This window comes from Bufo bufo, chromosome 5 (assembly GCF_905171765.1).
Source record: "Bufo bufo chromosome 5, aBufBuf1.1, whole genome shotgun sequence".
NCBI classification, from domain to species: Eukaryota; Metazoa; Chordata; class Amphibia; order Anura; family Bufonidae; genus Bufo; species Bufo bufo.
In genome coordinates, this window is record NC_053393.1 from 555,773,863 (window position 1) to 555,794,129 (window position 20,267).

At 45.2% G+C, this 20,267-nt stretch overlaps 1 protein-coding gene across 12 annotated transcripts in view; it reads right to left on the reverse strand.

Annotated features, from left to right (window-relative positions):
* Positions 1–20,267, reverse strand: part of LOC121000834 (zinc finger protein 383-like) — a 1,218,895-nt gene that overhangs the window by 819,689 nt on the left and 378,939 nt on the right. For 7 of the 12 annotated variants that reach the window (XM_040431524.1, XM_040431516.1, XM_040431518.1 and 4 more), the window contains one exon: positions 6,282–6,346. In XM_040431524.1, coding sequence (XP_040287458.1) covers positions 6,282–6,346 — 65 coding nt within the window. Of the gene's footprint in view, positions 1–6,281; positions 6,347–6,425; positions 6,550–6,627; positions 6,733–6,925; positions 6,930–8,678; positions 8,847–11,600; positions 11,719–20,267 lie in introns of those variants that run through there. The other 5 variants (XM_040431517.1, XM_040431519.1, XM_040431515.1 and 2 more) reach the window with 5 other exon arrangements.

Sequence of the window (20,267 nt, forward strand, 5' to 3'; positions counted from 1 at the left end):
TGTCTAGTGCCCCTAAAAATATCCAAGTAGGGGGTGTTATAGCCATTCATTGTGAGCGTAGGGCGGACATCCGATTGGAGATGGCAGACAAAATCAGAGAATACCGGGCCGAATCCTCTGTGAGATAAAGCAGCATTCAGAAAGGGCCATGACACTTTATAAAACGCATTTTCGGCATCTAGACTTAATAATAGTGCGGGGGGAACATTACCATCTCGTGTCTCAAGGGTGGCGGCTACACCTGCCCTGATGTTTTTGACAGATTGTCTAGATTTAATGAAACCTCTTTGTGAGGGGTGTATGATTTTGGGGAGGATATTTTGTAATCTAATTGATAGAATTTTCGCCATGAATTTGTAATCACTATTCAGAAGGGATATAGGTCTATAAGACTGAGGCAGTGTCACATCTTTATTTGGTTTGGGAAGTAATATTGTCCTAGAGTCTAGGAACAAGTCCACCGCCACATGGTCTTTATATATGGCATTGTAGAGCTTGGTTAGTACAGGGATGATCTCAGGATTAAGCATTTTGTAATATTCGTTACAGAGTCCGTCAGGACCAGGGGCTTTGTTGTTGGGCCAGCAGGAAATCACATTTGGTACCTCAGCCTCTGTAATGTTCGCGTCTAGGACTGATTGTTATTCCTCCGTAAGGGTAGAGAGGTCCAGAGAATCGAGGAAGGAGGCTATTTTGTCCGGGTCTGTTGGGGTAGCCCTGTATAAATCCTCATAGTACGAGTGAAAAATGTCTCTGATCTTTCCTATCTCAGTAGTAATACCCATAGAGACGGGATCATGTAAGGAGTGAATGTGGGCATGTTTAGTGCGGTTTTGGGTTAGACGTGCCAGGAGACGTCCCGGTTTATTTGCCTCCCTATAGAATTTGTTCTGATCCAGTCGGGTCAGCCAAATTGCCCGACTCTGAACACATGATTCTAATATCTGACTAGTTTCTTCATATACTTGTTTAGTGTTGCAAAAAAAAGGGGGAAGGAAGATCCAGCTCCAAATCGCAACAGGAAAAAAAATTCTTCATTCACGGTAAAATCTTCACATACAGGACAATTTGTCAACGCGTTTCAGACCATATATCAATTGCGGTCCTTCCTCATGACATACTTGTTTGGTGTGGGAGGAAGGGGAATAAATATATGACTGTTGGGATGTAAGCAGGTTTTTATGTAGGAAAGAGAATTTTTCGGCCGCCTTTCTACATTTCAATCGAGTGCAATGGATGATGTGTCCTCTAAGCACTGCCTTAGAAGTTGCCCATCGGTATGGAAGGTTAACAAGGTGTTCAATGTTATCATCCACAAAATTAACCCAATGTATTTTAAGGTAGTAATGGAATTCGTCCGACTTGTATAGATATGTGGGAAATTTCTATAGCCTAGTTCTAATTTGAGATTCAAGGGCTTGTAGTCTTGGATGGTATAGAAAAAGAAAGATGATATTAATAAATGGTCAAGTCTTGAAAAGCTAGCATGTGCTGCCAAGTAGAAGGTATACTCGGGAGGTGGTGTGATAAATTCTCCACGGGTCACATAGTGAGACCGCTTCCATTAAATTGGTGAGGTCTCTGGAAGACGGTCTAAATGATGTTTGTGGAGCGGATTTATCTAGAGTGGGGTAGATGGTGGTATTAAAATCGCCTTCAACAATTAGATTAGGGTCTGCTCTAGGTAGGAGGAGGGCCTGGAGTCTGGCAAAAAAATCTGTGTCCGTCTGATTAGGGGCATATATGTTTAAAAGAGCGTATGACTTCCACGCTATTTGTATTCGGAGCAATATATATCTGCCCCCTTTGTCTTCCAGATCTTTCTCTACTGATACTCCTAAGCCCCTTCTGAATAGTATGGCTACCCCTCTGGCTTTAGACGTATAGTTCGATGAATAACATTTATTAAGCCAAGTCGCCCGTAGGTCCCTATTGGACCCTTGCTTCCAATGTGTTTCTTGTAAGAATATTACATCCGGTTTCATGCGTTTTAAATGGATGAGGACCTTTTTTCGTTTGACTGGGTTATTGAGGCCCGCTACGTTCCAAGATATTATTTTAAGTGTGGAGGGGGTGTGGTAGTCCCCTGTGTCATGAGATGTGTGTGATGTCATTTGATCTCGGGGTTGTGGTGTAAAGATTCAAGAATTGCATCATGACTAACCATTCCCCATCGTCCCAGCAGCGAAGGAGAACAAAGTGGTGAGACCGAGGTGGAGTACTCGGGAGCCCGCGCACCGTGGCCCAGTTCCTGGAGGAGGAAAACAAGAGGCAATGAGTGGGCAATAATAGAAACAAAACAAACATAAACCATTGCACAACATTACTGCAAAGGTGGGTCTCAATGTGAACGAAACAGCGTCCCGCAGATAAGTACTGCGGGGGCTGTGAGACCCACATGTTGCCCACGATGGTGAGATTATGGGTATAGAAAGGTACATGGTACCCTCCCATTATGGTGATACAGGCTTCAGTTTTCTGGATCAAGGCAGAAGTGGCGTCGGGTATCACGCAGATTTTAAAAAATCAGTTGCCTGCCATTCTCCAGAACTCGTAATTTTGCCGGATAAAGCAATTGGAATCAGATCGCCCTGTCGTAGAGACCTTGACATATCGGGATAAATGCTCTTCGTTTCTGGGAGACCGATGCGGAAAAGTCCTGAAAGAGCAAGATGTTGTGTCCTTGTATTTTCAGGGTGCGTTGGCGTCAGTATGTGCATAGGATCTGTTCTTTAATCGTCCAATTCCAATACTTTGCGATGACCGGACGGGGTCTTGGGTTGTCCATTCCAGCTGGTTTAGGTGGTCCAATCCTGTGAACCTGTTCAATATGGAGTTTATCAGTCGACATCTCCAGGCCCAATGCCGCAGGCATGTCCACCGCAAGATATGTGAGTAGGTCGTCTTCAGTGACACTCTCCGGGATGCCTATAAATCTAAGGTTATTGCGGCGATTCCGATTCTCCAGGTCCTCTAGTTTAGCAGTTAAAGCCGACTCTGCTTCTCTGCATTGTTGTATGGTGCGTTCCAAGTTGGAGATGGTTATCTCCTGAGCTCCGTGTTTATTCTCTATATCTGAGATTTTTTGAGAGTTTGTGGTAATTAGTTGAAAGGCAGAGTTTATAGAGGAATGGAGTACCTCCAGTCTTTTGTCAAAGAGAGGTAGGAGAACCCTGGACACTTCTTGAGCCACGGTCGAGGAGCGATTACAATCTTCCACCGGTGAGTGCGAAGTGTCGTTTTTAGGGGAGAGGTTAGGTGGCGTGATGTCACCATCTGTAATAGGTTCAGACAAGAAGGGCATATCTGAGGCTGATTGAGAGGGTTCTTGGGTGTTCCTGTGTGTTTTTTTTGGCAATTTGCCTGCAGATTTGGACATTTTAGTTGAGGTATTAGTGGTGGCTATGTCAGATTGCATCTGAGAGGTGGTACCTGTTGTTTTAGAAGAGTTTTTGGCCACAAATTTGTCCATAATCACTGTCAGCTTTCAGCCTGTGTATCTGATGTGTAAATTGTGTTAGGTATTTGGGAGGGTACTCCTTTTAAGATATTTATACCATTAGGAAGACAAAGCTAAATTTGGCCATAAAAAGTTGCAGAAGCATCAGTGCTGGTGATAGATGGTGTTATTCCGTAATTGGCTACAAGGTGTCACTATTGGCTCAAAAGTAACTGTGAGGGAATTTCCAGCATGAAGAGGGAAGCGCCGTGGTGAAAATACTTACAAGTCCCTTGTACTACAGGTACCGCCCTTTCTTCACTCCAGGATTGGGGTCTGTGTAGGATCGCTGGTTTCCCTTGTGTACCAGCAGCAGGTATTGTACACTGGGGGTGGGGAGGGTGCAGGCCTCGGTAGTGAGGGTGTTTGTCAAGGCCTTAATGATATGTTTGCGGCCCTTGGGCATCCTCTGCTCCTCAAGAAACCTCCCGGTTAGTATGGTATTGCAGGCACCAACTCCATTGTTGGCCCAGATAGCTAGGATTGAAGAGGCCCAGCGTCAGTAAGGATGTTCAGGCCGAGTTTGTGCAGATCAGCGGCCTCCACAAGTGCAGTGCGGCTCACTGCCGGACTCCGGGGCAGTAATGTCTGTCGCCCTTCAAGCTGCGCTGGCACAGGGGACTTGTCCCCCTCTTCAGTGTCACGTCAGACGCCATTTTTGAAAGCCGATGGCAGCTGATTTCGTGCATGATGTGGAGAGCGCTGTTAAGATGTGTCCATACTGGATGCCCCGCCCCCCGGAACTCCTGTTTTATCATATATACCACATGGTTCTGTGATTGATCCATACAGAGCCAGATAGAGAGCGCCGGCCTATTTCTTTACCATTACATTTTCCTTTTTTGACAGTGGGTTTGTCTTAAGGTGTCTGCACCCCCTCCATACCTAGGTGTAGTATAAGCCACTGGACATTTACTCCCTTTTTTTAAACATTCAAATAATTGCTCCTAGAAGGAGTCATTGCACTGAGGTGTCAGGAGGAAGAAGAACCTGCAGTGGAGGTGGGAGCCAAAATCCTATGAAGTGGTATGGCAGCCCAATCCTCATCATTTTTTAGAAGATTACAGAAGGTACCCGCGGCCTGTATGGACGACACATATGGTGACACCTTGCACATTCATAATTTGGACACCAGAATCCAGTGCAGTCCAGAGTGTGACATGAGGCCTGTGAAATGCTGCACAGAGGGACACCAGGACACGTCCAGGAGATTCATGGAAGAGACCTGTCACCCTGATATTACTGAGCAAGTCCTGGAGAGTCACAGCGCAGACCTGAGGGAGTCGTTACCACCTTGGTGTAATGGGCTAGGATCAGCAGGAACATTCCTACTGCTTCCTCTTCTCCTGTCTACTAGTATGTTTGGGGCAGTTGCTATGTATTATACAGTAGCTGATCTCTTGCTCAGCCGACCGCTCTTCTGTAGCTCACCTTGTTTGGAGAGGAGCTCCTGACTGGTTAGCCTCGCTGTAAATTCTCATAGTTTCGGCAGGGGGCTGCTGGTTATAGTGTAAGCTCTGTGCTTTTCAATCCAGTAATACTTTTATTTTCTAGTATCTCTCCTAGTTTACTTCATCAGTGTACCTTTGTTCTTATGGTTATGGTGGATTTACATGAGCCAATTATTGGGCAGATTATCGGGAACGACCGTACCTGCGAACGCTCATTCAAGACAATCTGCCCGTGTAAATGTGCCGCCGATGACCTAATGAATGAGCGAAACAGGCCTTAGTGTCCTCCTGTTTGTTTTAGGGTCAGTTTTACAGATTAGTGTTTTCCATAAGAATGTCTGTAGGGACAGTGAGGGTCAGTGATGGTATTGGGGTCAGCGTCTAAGGACAGATCCAGGGAAAGCTCCAGTCAGGGTCACTTATTGTCTGTTCAATCATCCGCTCACCATATAACCCCCATCATCCGTTTGTTCCACCATCTGATTACCATCCCCATCTTGGTCCAGTCATCTACTGATGAGTTCTATATCTGATATGTGCCTTGTATTATTCTTCATGGGACGGTCCGGCTGTTACACAGTTTGGTCCTACTGTAAGTCCTGGGGGTATCTGAGTACTGGAGGACACTGTTAGGACTTGGGGAAGGCGCCTGCTATAGGGGAAGTCCAGTTCAGGGTCATTACAGTTACAGACTCGTCTCTGCTTCATTTAGTGGTCACTACTCACCTGGGCTCTTATCTGTAGGAATGTCCTCCTCACACTGGTCATCGCCCCTCACATCTGTCTCTGTAGGAGTCTCCTCCTTGTATTCCTCATCACCCCTCACATCTGTCTCTGTAGGAATCTCCTCGTATTCCTCATCGCCCCTCACATCTGTCTCTGTAGGAACCTCCTCCTTGTATTCCTCATCACCCCTCACATCTGCCTCTGTAGGAATCTCCTCCTTGTATTCCTCATCGCCCCTCACATCTGTCTCTGTAGCATTAATATTGTGCAGATCTTCATCCTGACATAAAATCTGTGAAGCAAATATTGTAAGTTACAGGACAGTCGGACAAGTTGCAAGAAATATTTTCCATGACCACAAAAGATCGTTAAAGGGGTCATCATCCAACTTTAACCTTTTTTAACGGATCCCTTCAGAGTGACCAGACTTGTGGTGGGTTCATACTTACCTGATCCCCACCGCTGGTTGCCGGCTTCATCACTCCACGACCGCCTCCGCAGGTACTGGGACTCTGGGAATCAACATCCCATTGATGGGGGCATGTGACCACTGCAGCCAATCACTGGACGCAGCAGTGACCAGCGATAGGGAAAATCTCAATTACCTGACCATCCTGTGGAAGGAGAGGACGCGGACATCTCTCTGGTGTTGTCCTCTGACTGGATCTCTCTGCAGGAGACACAGAGACTGGACTCAGACTTTACAGACAGAGAATTCCAGGACATTTGTATTTAGTCCTGTCCGTTACCTGGAGATGTGAGGGGCTGGTCCTCCTCCATCATCACCTCCTTGAACAGACCCTTGTGTCCTTCTAAATACTCCCACTCCTCCATGGAGAAATAGACAGCGACATCCTGACACCTTATAGGAACCTGACAACACAATGACACCGTCATCACCCAGACCCCTCCAGTGCTGTGACTGTATAATGTCATTCCCGGCAGTGTCACCTCTCCAGTCAGCAGCTCCATCATCTTGTGGACGACTTCTAGGATCTTCTCATTCTTCTTCTCATGTATCAGATTACTAGACGTCTTCTTCACCGTGGAGTAATCCTGTTCATTGAAGACATAATAATAAATGTCACCATGTAGATTCCAGAGTCCATCACTTCTACAGCCATGTCCACCTGTAATTACCATAGATAATGGTGTAATGTGACATCATCAGAACCTCTCACCTCTCCAGTCACATCCCCTGTAATTACCATAGATAATGGTGTAATGTGACATCATCAGAACCTCTCACCTCTCCAGTCACATCCCCTGTAATTACCATAGATAATGATGTAATGTGACATCATCAGAACCTCTCACCTCTCCAGTCACATCCCCTGTAATTACCATAGATAATGATGTAATGTGACATCATCAGAACCTCTCACCTCTCCAGTCACATCCCCTGTAATTACCATAGATAATGATGTAATGTGACATCATCAGAACCTCTCACCTCTCCAGTCACATCCCCTGTAATTACCATAGATAATGGTGTAATGTGACATCATCAGAACCTCTCACCTCTCCAGTCACATCCCCTGTAATTACCATAGATAATGGTGTAATGTGACATCATCAGAACCTCTCCAGTCACATCCCCTGTAATTACCATAGATAATGGTGTAATGTGACATCACCAGAACCTCTCACCTCTCCAATCACATCACCTGTAATTACTATAGATAATGGTGTAATGTGACATCATCAGAACCTCTCACCTCTCCAGTCACATCCCCTGTAATTACCATAGATAATGATGTAATGTGACATCATCAGAACCTCTCACCTCTCCAGTCACATCCCCTGTAATTACCATAGATAATGGTGTAATGTGACATCATCAGAACCTCTCCAGTCACATCCCCTGTAATTACCATAGATAATGGTGTAATGTGACATCATCAGAACCTCTCCAGTCACATCCGCTGTAATTACCATAGATAATGATGTAATGTGACATCACCAGAACCTCTCACCTCTCCAGTCACATCCCCTGTAATTACCATAGATAATGATGTAATGTGACATCATCAGAACCTCTCTCCTCTCCAGTCACATCACCTGTAATTACCATAGATAATGGTGTAATGTGACATCATCAGAACCTCTCACCTCTCCAGTCACATCCCCTGTAATTACCATAGATAATGATGTAATGTGACATCATCAGAACCTCTCACCTCTCCAGTCACATCACCTGTAATTACCATAGATAATGATGTAATGTGACATCATCAGAACCTCTCACCTCTCCAGTCACATCCCCTGTAATTACCATAGATAATGGTGTAATGTGACATCATCAGAACCTCTCCAGTCACATCCCCTGTAATTACCATAGATAATGGTGTAATGTGACATCACCAGAACCTCTCACCTCTCCAGTCACATCACCTGTAATTACTATAGATAATGGTGTAATGTGACATCATCAGAACCTCTCACCTCTCCAGTCACATCCCCTGTAATTACCATAGATAATGATGTAATGTGACATCATCAGAACCTCTCACCTCTCCAGTCACATCCCCTGTAATTACCATAGATAATGGTGTAATGTGACATCATCAGAACCTCTCCAGTCACATCCCCTGTAATTACCATAGATAATGGTGTAATGTGACATCATCAGAACCTCTCCAGTCACATCCCCTGTAATTACCATAGATAATGATGTAATGTGACATCATCAGAACCTCTATCCTCTCCAGTCACATCCCCTGTAATTACCATAGATAATGATGTAATGTGACATCATCAGAACCTCTCACCTCTCCAGTCACATCCCCTGTAATTACCATAGATAATGATGTAATGTGACATCATCAGAACCTCTATCCTCTCCAGTCACATCCCCTGTAATTACCATAGATAATGATGTAATGTGACATCATCAGAACCTCTCACCTCTCCAGTCACATCACCTGTAATTACCATAGATAAGGATGTAATGTGACATCATCAGAACCTCTCACCTCTCCAGTCACATCCCCTGTAATTACCATAGATAATGGTGTAATGTGACATCATCAGAACCTCTCACCTCTCCAGTAAGCAGGAAGAGTATCTCTAGGGTAAGATCTAATATCCTCTCCGCAATCTTGTCCCCGTCTACATCCATTATCTGGTACTGATGATGTCATCGGACAATCCTATATCACAGGAACCTGAATGGAAGAAGAGGAGTCAATGTAGAATCCGCGTGAAATCCCATAGAAATGCTTATAATGACCGGAGATGATGAGGGACATTTGGGGATAAATCAGAGGAGATGAGGTCTTCTCTCTATTGTCTGGACTGAGGACTGGAAGATCTCGTCAGGGCAGTTCCTCCATGTTTGAGGTCACAGCAGTGTAAAGTATGGTGCACCCTCACACGACCCCTACATACAATCCCTGGCTGAAGTGGCGATACACCCGACCAATCAATTGTTTGAGGAGACCGTGGCTCGCCGGTGAGCGCTGCAGTCTTCTCGCAGGTCACCAAGCGCCGTCTTTTGTAAAGTGGTTGTGCTTGATATCGCAGCTGTGACCGGTGAATGTGACATCACATGGCCTTGGAAGAGGCGTAAGAGGTCACCGAGCGCAGCAGATTCTTCATACAGCTGATTGGTGGGGTCCCAGGAGTAGGAGCCCCCCGATCTCATGACCTATCCTGAAGATCGGTCATCAATATGATAATTCCAGAAAACCCCTCTGACACCACTACTTTATAAGAGGGTCTACAGGAATGTCCAGTTCACCCGGAGGAAGTCTTCTGGGTGAACCGGAGACCAGGAGGGAAGACGCCGGTGATGGCGGCCGGACCGGTCATGGAGGGACAGGAAGACGATTTCTGTTCTTCCTTCTTGATCCAATTCATCTCTAGTTCAGGTCAAATATTGACCAACGACCCGATTCTGGGGCCGGAGCCAGACGTTGTTTTTTCGAAGGCCCCAATTTACATAATAAATTGTCCCCCAGCAGCTCGAGACCAGATCCGGTTCATCGTTCACATGGAGGCTGCACCGGAAGGAGCGGAACGTTAGAACTGCCTGAGCTGTATCTGCAGGACTGACTGGACAGTGAGGGGACTATAACCTGTGACCACGTAGGTGTGGACTGTGCGGAGCCCCACGTGGCCTGCAGCATGTGGGACACGCCCTGCGCAAGTTACAAACCAGGACACGAGAAGATGGAATATAAAGAGGGGTCCAGAAAAGCAGCGCGTGGCTCTGCATCTCCAGCCTGGACGGGACCCCTAAGGGCCGGACCTGGTGAGAGATAAGGGGGGGGGGGGGGGGGGGGGTCCGGTGAAGGCCATTAATCGGAGGGGAGCTGAATGGTCCACGGATCCATTATATGGATTTTACATTTTAACAGGAATTTTCTGATGTTTAACCCCTTCATAATAGGGACATTTTCCATTTTCATTGTTTACTCCCAGCCTTCCCGGAGCCATAACTTCTTTATTTCCCATTAACACAGATGACGAGGACGTTAACATCGCCGGACGAGGACTTGTTATTTGTGGGACCAGTTGTACTTTGTAATGGCGCCAGTTACGGTTCTACACAATGTAGTGGGAAGCGGGGAAATTCCAACTGGGGGATAAAAAACACCCACAATTAGGGCAGTTTCCTGGTTTTGCTGTCCCAGCGTTTCCTGGCCGGTTCCCCTCATCCTCCGGTCGGTGCGATTACAGCGACACCACATTTATACAGGTTTTATTGGGTTTTAATATTGAAAAAATAAAAACTTTGGAAAAACCGAATGTTTTCTCTGCATCCCCATCTTCTGACCGCCATAACGTGTGCGGCGCTGTGTGCGCATTCCCAGTCTGTGCTTCTCACTGACGCCGTATTGTGGATGGCGGGTTTATTTATTTTCCCATTTGCGCTAAATCCTTGTATATTTTAATAGCGGAGGCGCCGGCGACGTGTGTTGTTTATGTACTTTTAACTTTGGGGAGGGGGGGGGGGGGGATTTGAATATTTTTTTTTTAACCCTGTTTTATAGTTCCAGGTTTTTGCGGCTCCAGGTGCCGTGGTCACGAGCCCCGGTGGATGTGGCGGCTGCTGCTGGATCGGTCCCTGCCGTATAAACATGTCGCTGGTTTTATCCCGTTTTCGGCTTCTCCCTGTGACTTGTGGCTGGATCGACGGAGCTCCTCCTCCAGGTCTGTCATAGGACGTCCACTGGGAGACCCTCCCCCGCAGCAGCACCAACCCCGTCACATCCAGCAGACTGCGGGGAGGATCCTGCAGCACTCATAACAGACTGCACTACTGAAGCATCAGCTGTGACAGACATCACACACTGCACTACTGAAGCATCAACTGCCACAGACATCATACACTGCACTACTGAAGCATCAGCTGTGACAGACATCACACACTGCACTACTGAAGCATCAACTACCACAGACATCATACACTGCACTACTGAAGCATCAGCTGTGACAGACATCATACACTGCACTACTGAAGCATCAACTACCACAGACATCATACACTGCACTACTGAAGCATCAGCTGTGACAGACATCACACACTGCACTACTGAAGCATCAGCTGCCACAGACATCATACACTGCACTACTGAAGCACCAGCTGTGACAGACATCACACACTGCACTACTGAAGCACCAGCTGTGACAGACATCATACACTGCACTACTGAAGCATCAGCTGTGACAGACATCATACACTGCACTACTGAAGCATCAGCTGCCACAGACATCATACACTGCACTACTGAAGCATCAGCTGTGACAGACATCATACACTGCACTACTGAAGCACCAGCTGTGACAGACATCACACACTGCACTACTGAAGCACCAGCTGTGACAGACATCATACACTGCACTACTGAAGCACCAGCTGTGACAGACATCACACACTGCACTACTGACTGCGGCCCCCGGCTCCCCGGTACCTGCTCCTCCTCATGCCGGGGCTCTCCCTCCCGCTGTCCGGACATCAGAGCCTCTTTACAGGACGTTTCCAGCAGAACTTCCTCTTTCCCTCAGGTTCCTGGAGTTTTCCTCTCCCAGCATGCTTTGCGGTGTGACGTCACAGGGCTGGCCCCGCCCGGCACACTGGTCAGTCAGCTCTAGCCCCGCCCCCTACACCTACGGCGGCCATGTTAGTACACCCAGACATGGCTCCTGCTCCTCTACTCACATCACTGAGGGCCACAGGCGCTTCCCTCACCATCTCCAGAGCCCCAAACACTGGGAGCAGCCAGCAAAGCCGTATCTAAGCCTCTCATGTGAGATACAGCCTGCTGAGCCTGGATCACAGCTTCTCTTGTGTGATACTGTCTGCTGAGCTGTGTATCTAATCCTATCCTGTGTGATACTGTCTGCTGAGCTGTGTATCTAATCCTATCCTGTGTGATACAGTCTGCTGAGCTGTGTATCTAATCCTCTCCTGTGTGATACTGTCTGCTGAGCTGTGTATCTAATCCTGTGTGATACTGCCTGCTGAGCTGTGTATCTAATCCTATCCTGTGTGATACTCCCTGCTGAGCTGTGTATCTAATCCTATCCTGTGTGATACTGTCTGCTGAGCTGTGTATCTAATCCTGTCCTGTGTGATACTGTCTGCTGAGCTGTGTATCTAATCCTATCCTGTGTGATACTGCCTGCTGAGCTGTGTATCTAATCCTCTCCTGTGTGATACTGTCTGCTGAGCTGTGTATCTAATCCTATCCTGTGTGATACCGTCTGCTGAGCTGTGTATCTAATCCTATCCTGTGTGATACTGTCTGCTGAGCCGTGTATCTAATCCTATCCTGTGTGATACTGTCTGCTGAGCTGTGTATCTAATCCTATCCTGTGTGATACAGTGTATCTAATCCTATCCTGTGTGATACAGTCTGCTGAGCTGTGTATCTAATCCTATCATGTGTGATACTGTCTACTGAGCTATGTATCTAATCCTCTCCTGTGTGATACTGTCTGCTGAGCTGTGTATCTAATCCTATCCTGTGTGATACTGTCTGCTGAGCTGTGTATCTATTCCTATCCCGTGTGATACCGTCTGCTGAGCTGTGTATCTAATCCTATCCTGTGTGATACTGTCTGCTGAGCTGTGTATCTAATCCTCTCCTGTGTGATACTGTCTGCTGAGCTGTGTATCTAATCCTATCCTGTGTGATACTGTCTGCTGAGCCGTGTATCTAATCCTATCCTGTGTGATACTGTCTGCTGAGCCGTGTATCTAATCCTCTCCTGTGTGATACTGTCTGCTGAGCCGTGTATCTAATCCTCTCCTGTGTGATACTGTCTGCTGAGCTGTGTATCTAATCCTATCCTGTGTGATACAGTGTATCTAATCCTATCCTGTGTGATACAGTCTGCTGAGCTGTGTATCTAATCCTATCCTGTGTGATACAGTCTGCTGAGCTGTGTATCTAATCCTCTCCTGTGTGATACTGTCTGCTGAGCTGTGTATCTAATCCTACCCTGTGTGATACTGTCTGCTGAGCTGTGTATCTAATCCTATCCTGTGTGATACTGTCTGCTGAGCTGTGTATCTAATCCTATCCTGTGTGATACTGCCTGCTGAGCTGTGTATCTAATCCCCCTGTGTGATACTGTCTGCTGAGCTGTGTATCTAATCCTCTCCTGTGTGATACTGTCTGCTGAGCTGTGTATCTAATCCTATCCTGTGTGATACTGTCTGCTGAGCTGTGTATCTAATCCTGTCCTGTGTGATACTGTCTGCTGAGCTGTGTATCTAATCATATTGTGTGTGATACTGTCTGCTGAGCTGTGTATCTAATCCTGTCCTGTGTGATACTGTCTGCTGAGCTGTGTATCTAATCCTCTCCTGTGTGATACTGTCTGCTGAGCTATGTATCTAATCCTATCCTGTGTGATACTGTCTGCTGAGCTGTGTATCTAATCCTATCCTGTGTGATACAGTCTGCTGAGCTGTGTATCTAATCCTATCCTGTGTGATACTGTGTATCTAATCCTATCCTGTGTGATACAGTCTGCTGAGCTGTGTATCTAATCCTATCCTGTGTGATACTGTCTGCTGAGCTGTGTATCTAATCCTATCCTGTGTGATACTGTCTGCTGAGCTGTGTATCTAATCCTATCCTGTGTGATACTGTCTGCTGAGCTGTGTATCTAATCCTATCCTGTGTGATACTGTCTGCTGAGCTGTGTATCTAATCCTATCCTGTCTGATACAGTCTGCTGAGCTGTGTATCTAATCCTGTCCTGTGTGATACTGTCTGCTGAGCTGTGTATCTAATCCTCTCCTGTGTGATACTGTCTGCTGAGCTATGTATCTAATCCTATCCTGTGTGATACTGTCTGCTGAGCTATGTATCTAATCCTATCCTGTGTGATACTGTCTGCTGAGCTGTGTATCTAATCCTATCCTGTGTGATACTGTCTGCTGAGCTGTGTATCTAATCCTATCCTGTGTGATACTGTCTGCTGAGCTGTGTATCTAATCCTATCCTGTGTGATACTGTCTGCTGAGCTGTGTATCTAATCCTCTACTGTCTGCTGAGCTGTGTATCTAATCCTCTCCTGTGTGATACTGTCTGCTGAGCTGTGTATCTAATCCTCTCCTGTGTGATACTGTCTGCTGAGCTGTGTATCTAATCCTATCCTGTGATACTGTCTGCTGAGCTGTGTATCTAATTCTATCCTGTGTGATACTGTCTGCTGAGCTGTGTATCTAATCCTATCCTGTGTGATACTGTCTGCTGAGCTGTGTATCTAATCCTATCCTGTGTGATACTGTCTGCTGAGCTGTGTATCTAATCCTATCCTGTGTGATACTGTCTGCTGAGCTGTGTATCTAATCCTATCCTGTGTGATACTGTGTATCTAATCCTATCCTGTGTGATACTGTCTGCTGAGCTGTGTATCTAATCCTATCCTGTGTGATACTGTCTGCTGAGCTGTGTATCTAATCCTCTCCTGTGTGATACTGTGTATCTAATCCTCTCCTGTGTGATACTGTCTGCTGAGCTGTGTATCTAATCCTCTCCTGTGTGATACTGTTTGCTGAGCTGTGTATCTAATCCTATCCTGTGTGATACTGTCTGCTGAGCTGTGTATCTAATCCTATCCTGTGTGATACTGTGTATCTAATCCTATCCTGTGTGATACTGTCTGCTGAGCTGTGTATCTAATCCTATCCTGTGTGATACTGTCTGCTGAGCTGTGTATCTAATCCTATCCTGTGTGATACTGTGTATCTAATCCTATCCTGTGTGATACTGTCTGCTGAGCTGTGTATCTAATCCTCTCTTGTGTGATACTGTCTGCTGAGCTGTGTATCTAATCCTATCCTGTGTGATACTGTCTGCTGAGCTGTGTATCTAATCCTATCCTGTGTGATACTGTCTGCTGAGCTGTGTATCTAATCCTATCCTGTGTGATACTGTCTGCTGAGCTGTGTATCTAATCCTATCCTGTGTGATACTGTCTGCTGAGCTGTGTATCTAATCCTATCCTGTGTGATACTGTCTGCTGAGCTGTGTATCTAATCCTCTCTTGTGTGATACTGTCTGCTGAGCTGTGTATCTAATCCTATCCTGTGTGATACTGTCTGCTGAGCTGTGTATCTAATCCTATCCTGTGTGATACTGTCTGCTGTGCTGTGTATCTAATCCTATCCTGTGTGATACTGTCTGCTGAGCTGTGTATCTAATCCTCTCCTGTGTGATACTGTCTGCTGAGCTGTGTATCTAATCCTATCCTGTGTGATACTGTCTGCTGAGCTGTGTATCTAATCCTATCCTGTGTGATACTGTCTGCTGAGCTGTGTATCTAATCCTATCCTGTGTGATACTGTCTGCTGAGCTGTGTATCTAATCCTCTCCTGTGTGATACTGTCTGCTGAGCTGTGTATCTAATCCTATCCTGTGTGATACTGTCTGCTGAGCTGTGTATCTAATCCTATCCTGTGTGATACTGTCTGCTGAGCTGTGTATCTATTCCTATCCTGTGTGATACTGTCTGCTGTGCTGTGTATCTAATCCTATCCTGTGTGATACTGTCTGCTGAGCTGTGTATCTAATCCTATCCTGTGTGATACTGTCTGCTGAGCTGTGTATCTAATCCTATCCTGTGTCATACTGTCTGCTGAGCTGTGTATCTAATCCTATCCTGTGTCATACTGTCTGCTGAGCTGTGTATCTAATCCTATCCTGTGTGATACTGTCTGCTGAGCTGTGTATCTAATCCTATCCTGTGTGATACTGTCTGCTGAGCTGTGTATCTAATCCTATCCTGTGTGATACTGTCTGCTGAGCTGTGTATCTAATCCTATCCTGTGTGATACTGTCTGCTGAGCTGTGTATCTAATCCTATCCTGTGTGATACTGTCTGCTGAGCTGTGTATCTAATCCTATCCTGTGTGATACTGTCTGCTGTGCTGTGTATCTAATCCTATCCTGTGTGATACTGTCTGCTGAGCTGTGTATCTAATCCTATCCTGTGTGATACTGTCTGCTGAGCTGTGTATCTAATCCTATCCTGTGTGATACTGTCTGCTGAGCTGTGTATCTAATCCTATCCTGTGTGATACTGTCTGCTGAGCTGTGTATCTAATCCTATCCTGTGTGATACTGGCTGCTGAGCTGTGTATCTAATCCTATCCTGTGTGATACTGTCTGCTGAGCTGTGTATCTAATCCTATCCTGTGTGATACTGTCTGCTGAGCTGTGTATCTAATCCTATCCTGTGTGATACTGGCTGCTGAGCTGTGTATCTAATCCTATCCTGTGTGATACTGGCTGCTGAGCTGTGTATCTAATCCTATCCTGTGTGATACTGGCTGCTGAGCTGTGTATCTAATCCTATCCTGTGTGATACTGTCTGCTGAGCTGTGTATCTAATCCTATCCTGTGTGATACTGTCTGCTGAGCTGTGTATCTAATCCTATCCTGTGTGATACTGTCTGCTGAGCTGTGTATCTAATCCTCTCTTGTGTGATACTGTCTGCTGAGCTGTGTATCTAATCCTATCCTGTGTGATACTGTCTGCTGAGCTGTGTATCTAATCCTATCCTGTGTGATACTGTCTGCTGAGCTGTGTATCTAATCCTCTCTTGTGTGATACTGTCTGCTGAGCTGTGTATCTAATCCTATCCTGTGTGATACTGTCTGCTGAGCTGTGTATCTAATCCTATCCTGTGTGATACTGTCTGCTGAGCTGTGTATCTAATCCTATCCTGTGTGATACTGGCTGCTAAACTGTGTATCTAATCCTATCCTGTGTGATACTGTCTGCTGAGCTGTGTATCTAATCCTATCCTGTGTGATACTGTCTGCTGAGCTGTGTATCTAATCCTCTCTTGTGTGATACTGTCTGCTGAGCTGTGTATCTAATCCTATCCTGTGTGATACTGTCTGCTGAGCTGTGTATCTAATCCTATCCTGTGTGATACTGTCTGCTGAGCTGTGTATCTAATCCTCTCTTGTGTGATACTGTCTGCTGAGCTGTGTATCTAATCCTATCCTGTGTGATACTGTCTGCTGAGCTGTGTATCTAATCCTATCCTGTGTGATACTGTCTGCTGAGCTGTGTATCTAATCCTATCCTGTGTGATACTGTCTGCTGAGCTGTGTATCTAATCCTCTCTTGTGTGATACTGTCTGCTGAGCTGTGTATCTAATCCTATCCTGTGTGATACTGTCTGCTGAGCTGTGTATCTAATCCTATCCTGTGTGATACTGTCTGCTGAGCTGTGTATCTAATCCTATCCTGTGTGATACTGGCTGCTAAACTGTGTATCTAATCCTATCCTGTGTGATACTGTCTGCTGAGCTGTGTATCTAATCCTATCCTGTGTGATACTGTCTGCTGAGCTGTGTATCTAATCCTCTCTTGTGTGATACTGTCTGCTGAGCTGTGTATCTAATCCTATCCTGTGTGATACTGTCTGCTGAGCTGTGTATCTAATCCTATCCTGTGTGATACTGTCTGCTGAGCTGTGTATCTAATCCTCTCTTGTGTGATACTGTCTGCTGAGCTGTGTATCTAATCCTCTCTTGTGTGATACTGTCTGCTGAGCTGTGTATCTAATCCTATCCTGTGTGATACTGTCTGCTGAGCTGTGTATCTAATCCTATCCTGTGTGATACTGGCTGCTAAACTGTGTATCTAATCCTATCCTGTGTGATACTGTCTGCTGAGCTGTGTATCTAATCCTATCCTGTGTGATACTGTCTGCTGAGCTGTGTATCTATTCCTCTCCTGTGTGATACTGTCTGCTGAGCTGTGTATCTAATCCTATCCTGTGTGATACTGTCTGCTGAGCTGTGTATCTAATCCTATCCTGTGTGATACTGTCTGCTGAGCTGTGTATCTAATCCTATCCTGTGTGATACTGTCTGCTGAGCTGTGTATCTAATCCTATCCTGTGTGATACTGTCTGCTGAGCTGTGTATCTAATCCTATCCTGTGTGATACTGTCTGCTGAGCTGTGTATCTAATCCTATCCTGTGTGATACTGTCTGCTGAGCTGTGTATCTAATCCTCTCCTGTGTGATACTGTCTGCTGAGCTGTGTATCTAATCCTATCCTGTGTGATACTGTCTGCTGAGCTGTGTATCTAATCCTATCCTGTGTGATACTGTCTGCTGTGCTGTGTATCTAATCCTATCCTGTGTGATACTGTCTGCTGAGCTGTGTATCTAATCCTATCCTGTGTGATACTGTCTGCTGAGCTGTGTATCTAATCCTATCCTGTGTGATACTGTCTGCTGAGCTGTGTATCTAATCCTATCCTGTGTGATACTGTCTGCTGAGCTGTGTATCTAATCCTATCCTGTGTGATACTGTCTGCTGAGCTGTGTATCTAATCCTATCCTGTGTGATACTGTCTGCTGAGCTGTGTATCTAATCCTATCCTGTGTGATACTGTCTGCTGTGCTGTGTATCTAATCCTATCCTGTGTGATACTGTCTGCTGAGCTGTGTATCTAATCCTATTCTGTGTGATACTGTCTGCTGAGCTGTGTATCTAATCCTATCCTGTGTGATACTGTCTGCTGAGCTGTGTATCTAATCCTATCCTGTGTGATACTGTCTGCTGAGCTGTGTATCTAATCCTATCCTGTGTGATACTGGCTGCTGAGCTGTGTATCTAATCCTATCCTGTGTGATAGTGTCTGCTGAGCTGTGTATCTAATCCTATCCTGTGTGATACTGTCTGCTGAGCTGTGTATCTAATCCTATCCTGTGTGATACTGGCTGCTGAGCTGTGTATCTAATCCTATCCTGTGTGATACTGTCTGCTGAGCTGTGTATCTAATCCTATCCTGTGTGATACTGTCTGCTGAGCTGTGTATCTAATCCTATCCTGTGTGATACTGTCTGCTGAGCTGTGTATCTAATCCTATCCTGTGTGATACTGTCTGCTGAGCTGTGTATCTAATCCTATCCTGTGTGATACTGGCTGCTAAACTGTATATCTAATCTTGCCCTATTCTCTTCAATATATTTATTAATGATCTTGTAGAAGGCTTGCATAGTAAAGTATAAATTTTCGCAGATGACACTAAACTGTGTAAAGTAATTTACACTACAGAGGACAGTATACTGTATATATACTACAGAGGACAGTATACTGTATATATATACTACAGAGGACAGTATGCTGTATATATACTACAGAGGGCAGTATACTGTATATATACTACAGAGGACAGTATACTGTATGTATACTACAGAGGACAGTATACTGTATGTATACTACAGAGGACAGTATACTGTATGTATACTACAGAGGACAGTATACTGTATGTATACTACAGAGGACAGTATACTGTATGTATACTACAGAGGACAGTATACTGTATGTATACTACAGAGGACAGTATACTGTATGTATACTACAGAGGACAGTATACTGTATGTATACTACAGAGGACAGTATACTGTATATACACTACAGAGGGCAGTATACTGTATATACACTACAGAGGACAGTATACTGTATGTATACTACAGAGGACAGTATACTGTATATACACTACAGAGGACAGTATACTGTATATACACTACAGAGGACAGTATACTGTATATACACTACAGAGGACAGTATACTGTATGTATACTACAGAGGACAGTATACTGTATGTATACTACAGAGGACAGTATACTGTATGTATACTACAGAGGACAGTATACTGTATGTATACTACAGAGGACAGTATACTGTATGTATACTACAGAGGACAGTATACTGTATGTATACTACAGAGGACTGTATACTGTATGTATACTACAGAGGACAGTATACTGTATGTATACTACAGAGGACAGTATACTGTATGTATACTACAGAGGACAGTATACTGTATGTATACTACAGAGGACAGTATACTGTATGTACACTACAGAGGACAGTATACTGTATGTACACTACAGAGGACAGTATACTGTATGTACACTACAGAGGACAGTATACTGTATGTACACTACAGAGGACAGTATACTGTATGTACACTACAGAGGACAGTATACTGTATGTACACTACAGAGGACAGTATACTGTATGTACACTACAGAGGACAGTATACTGTATGTATACTACAGAGGACAGTATACTGTATGTATACTACAGAG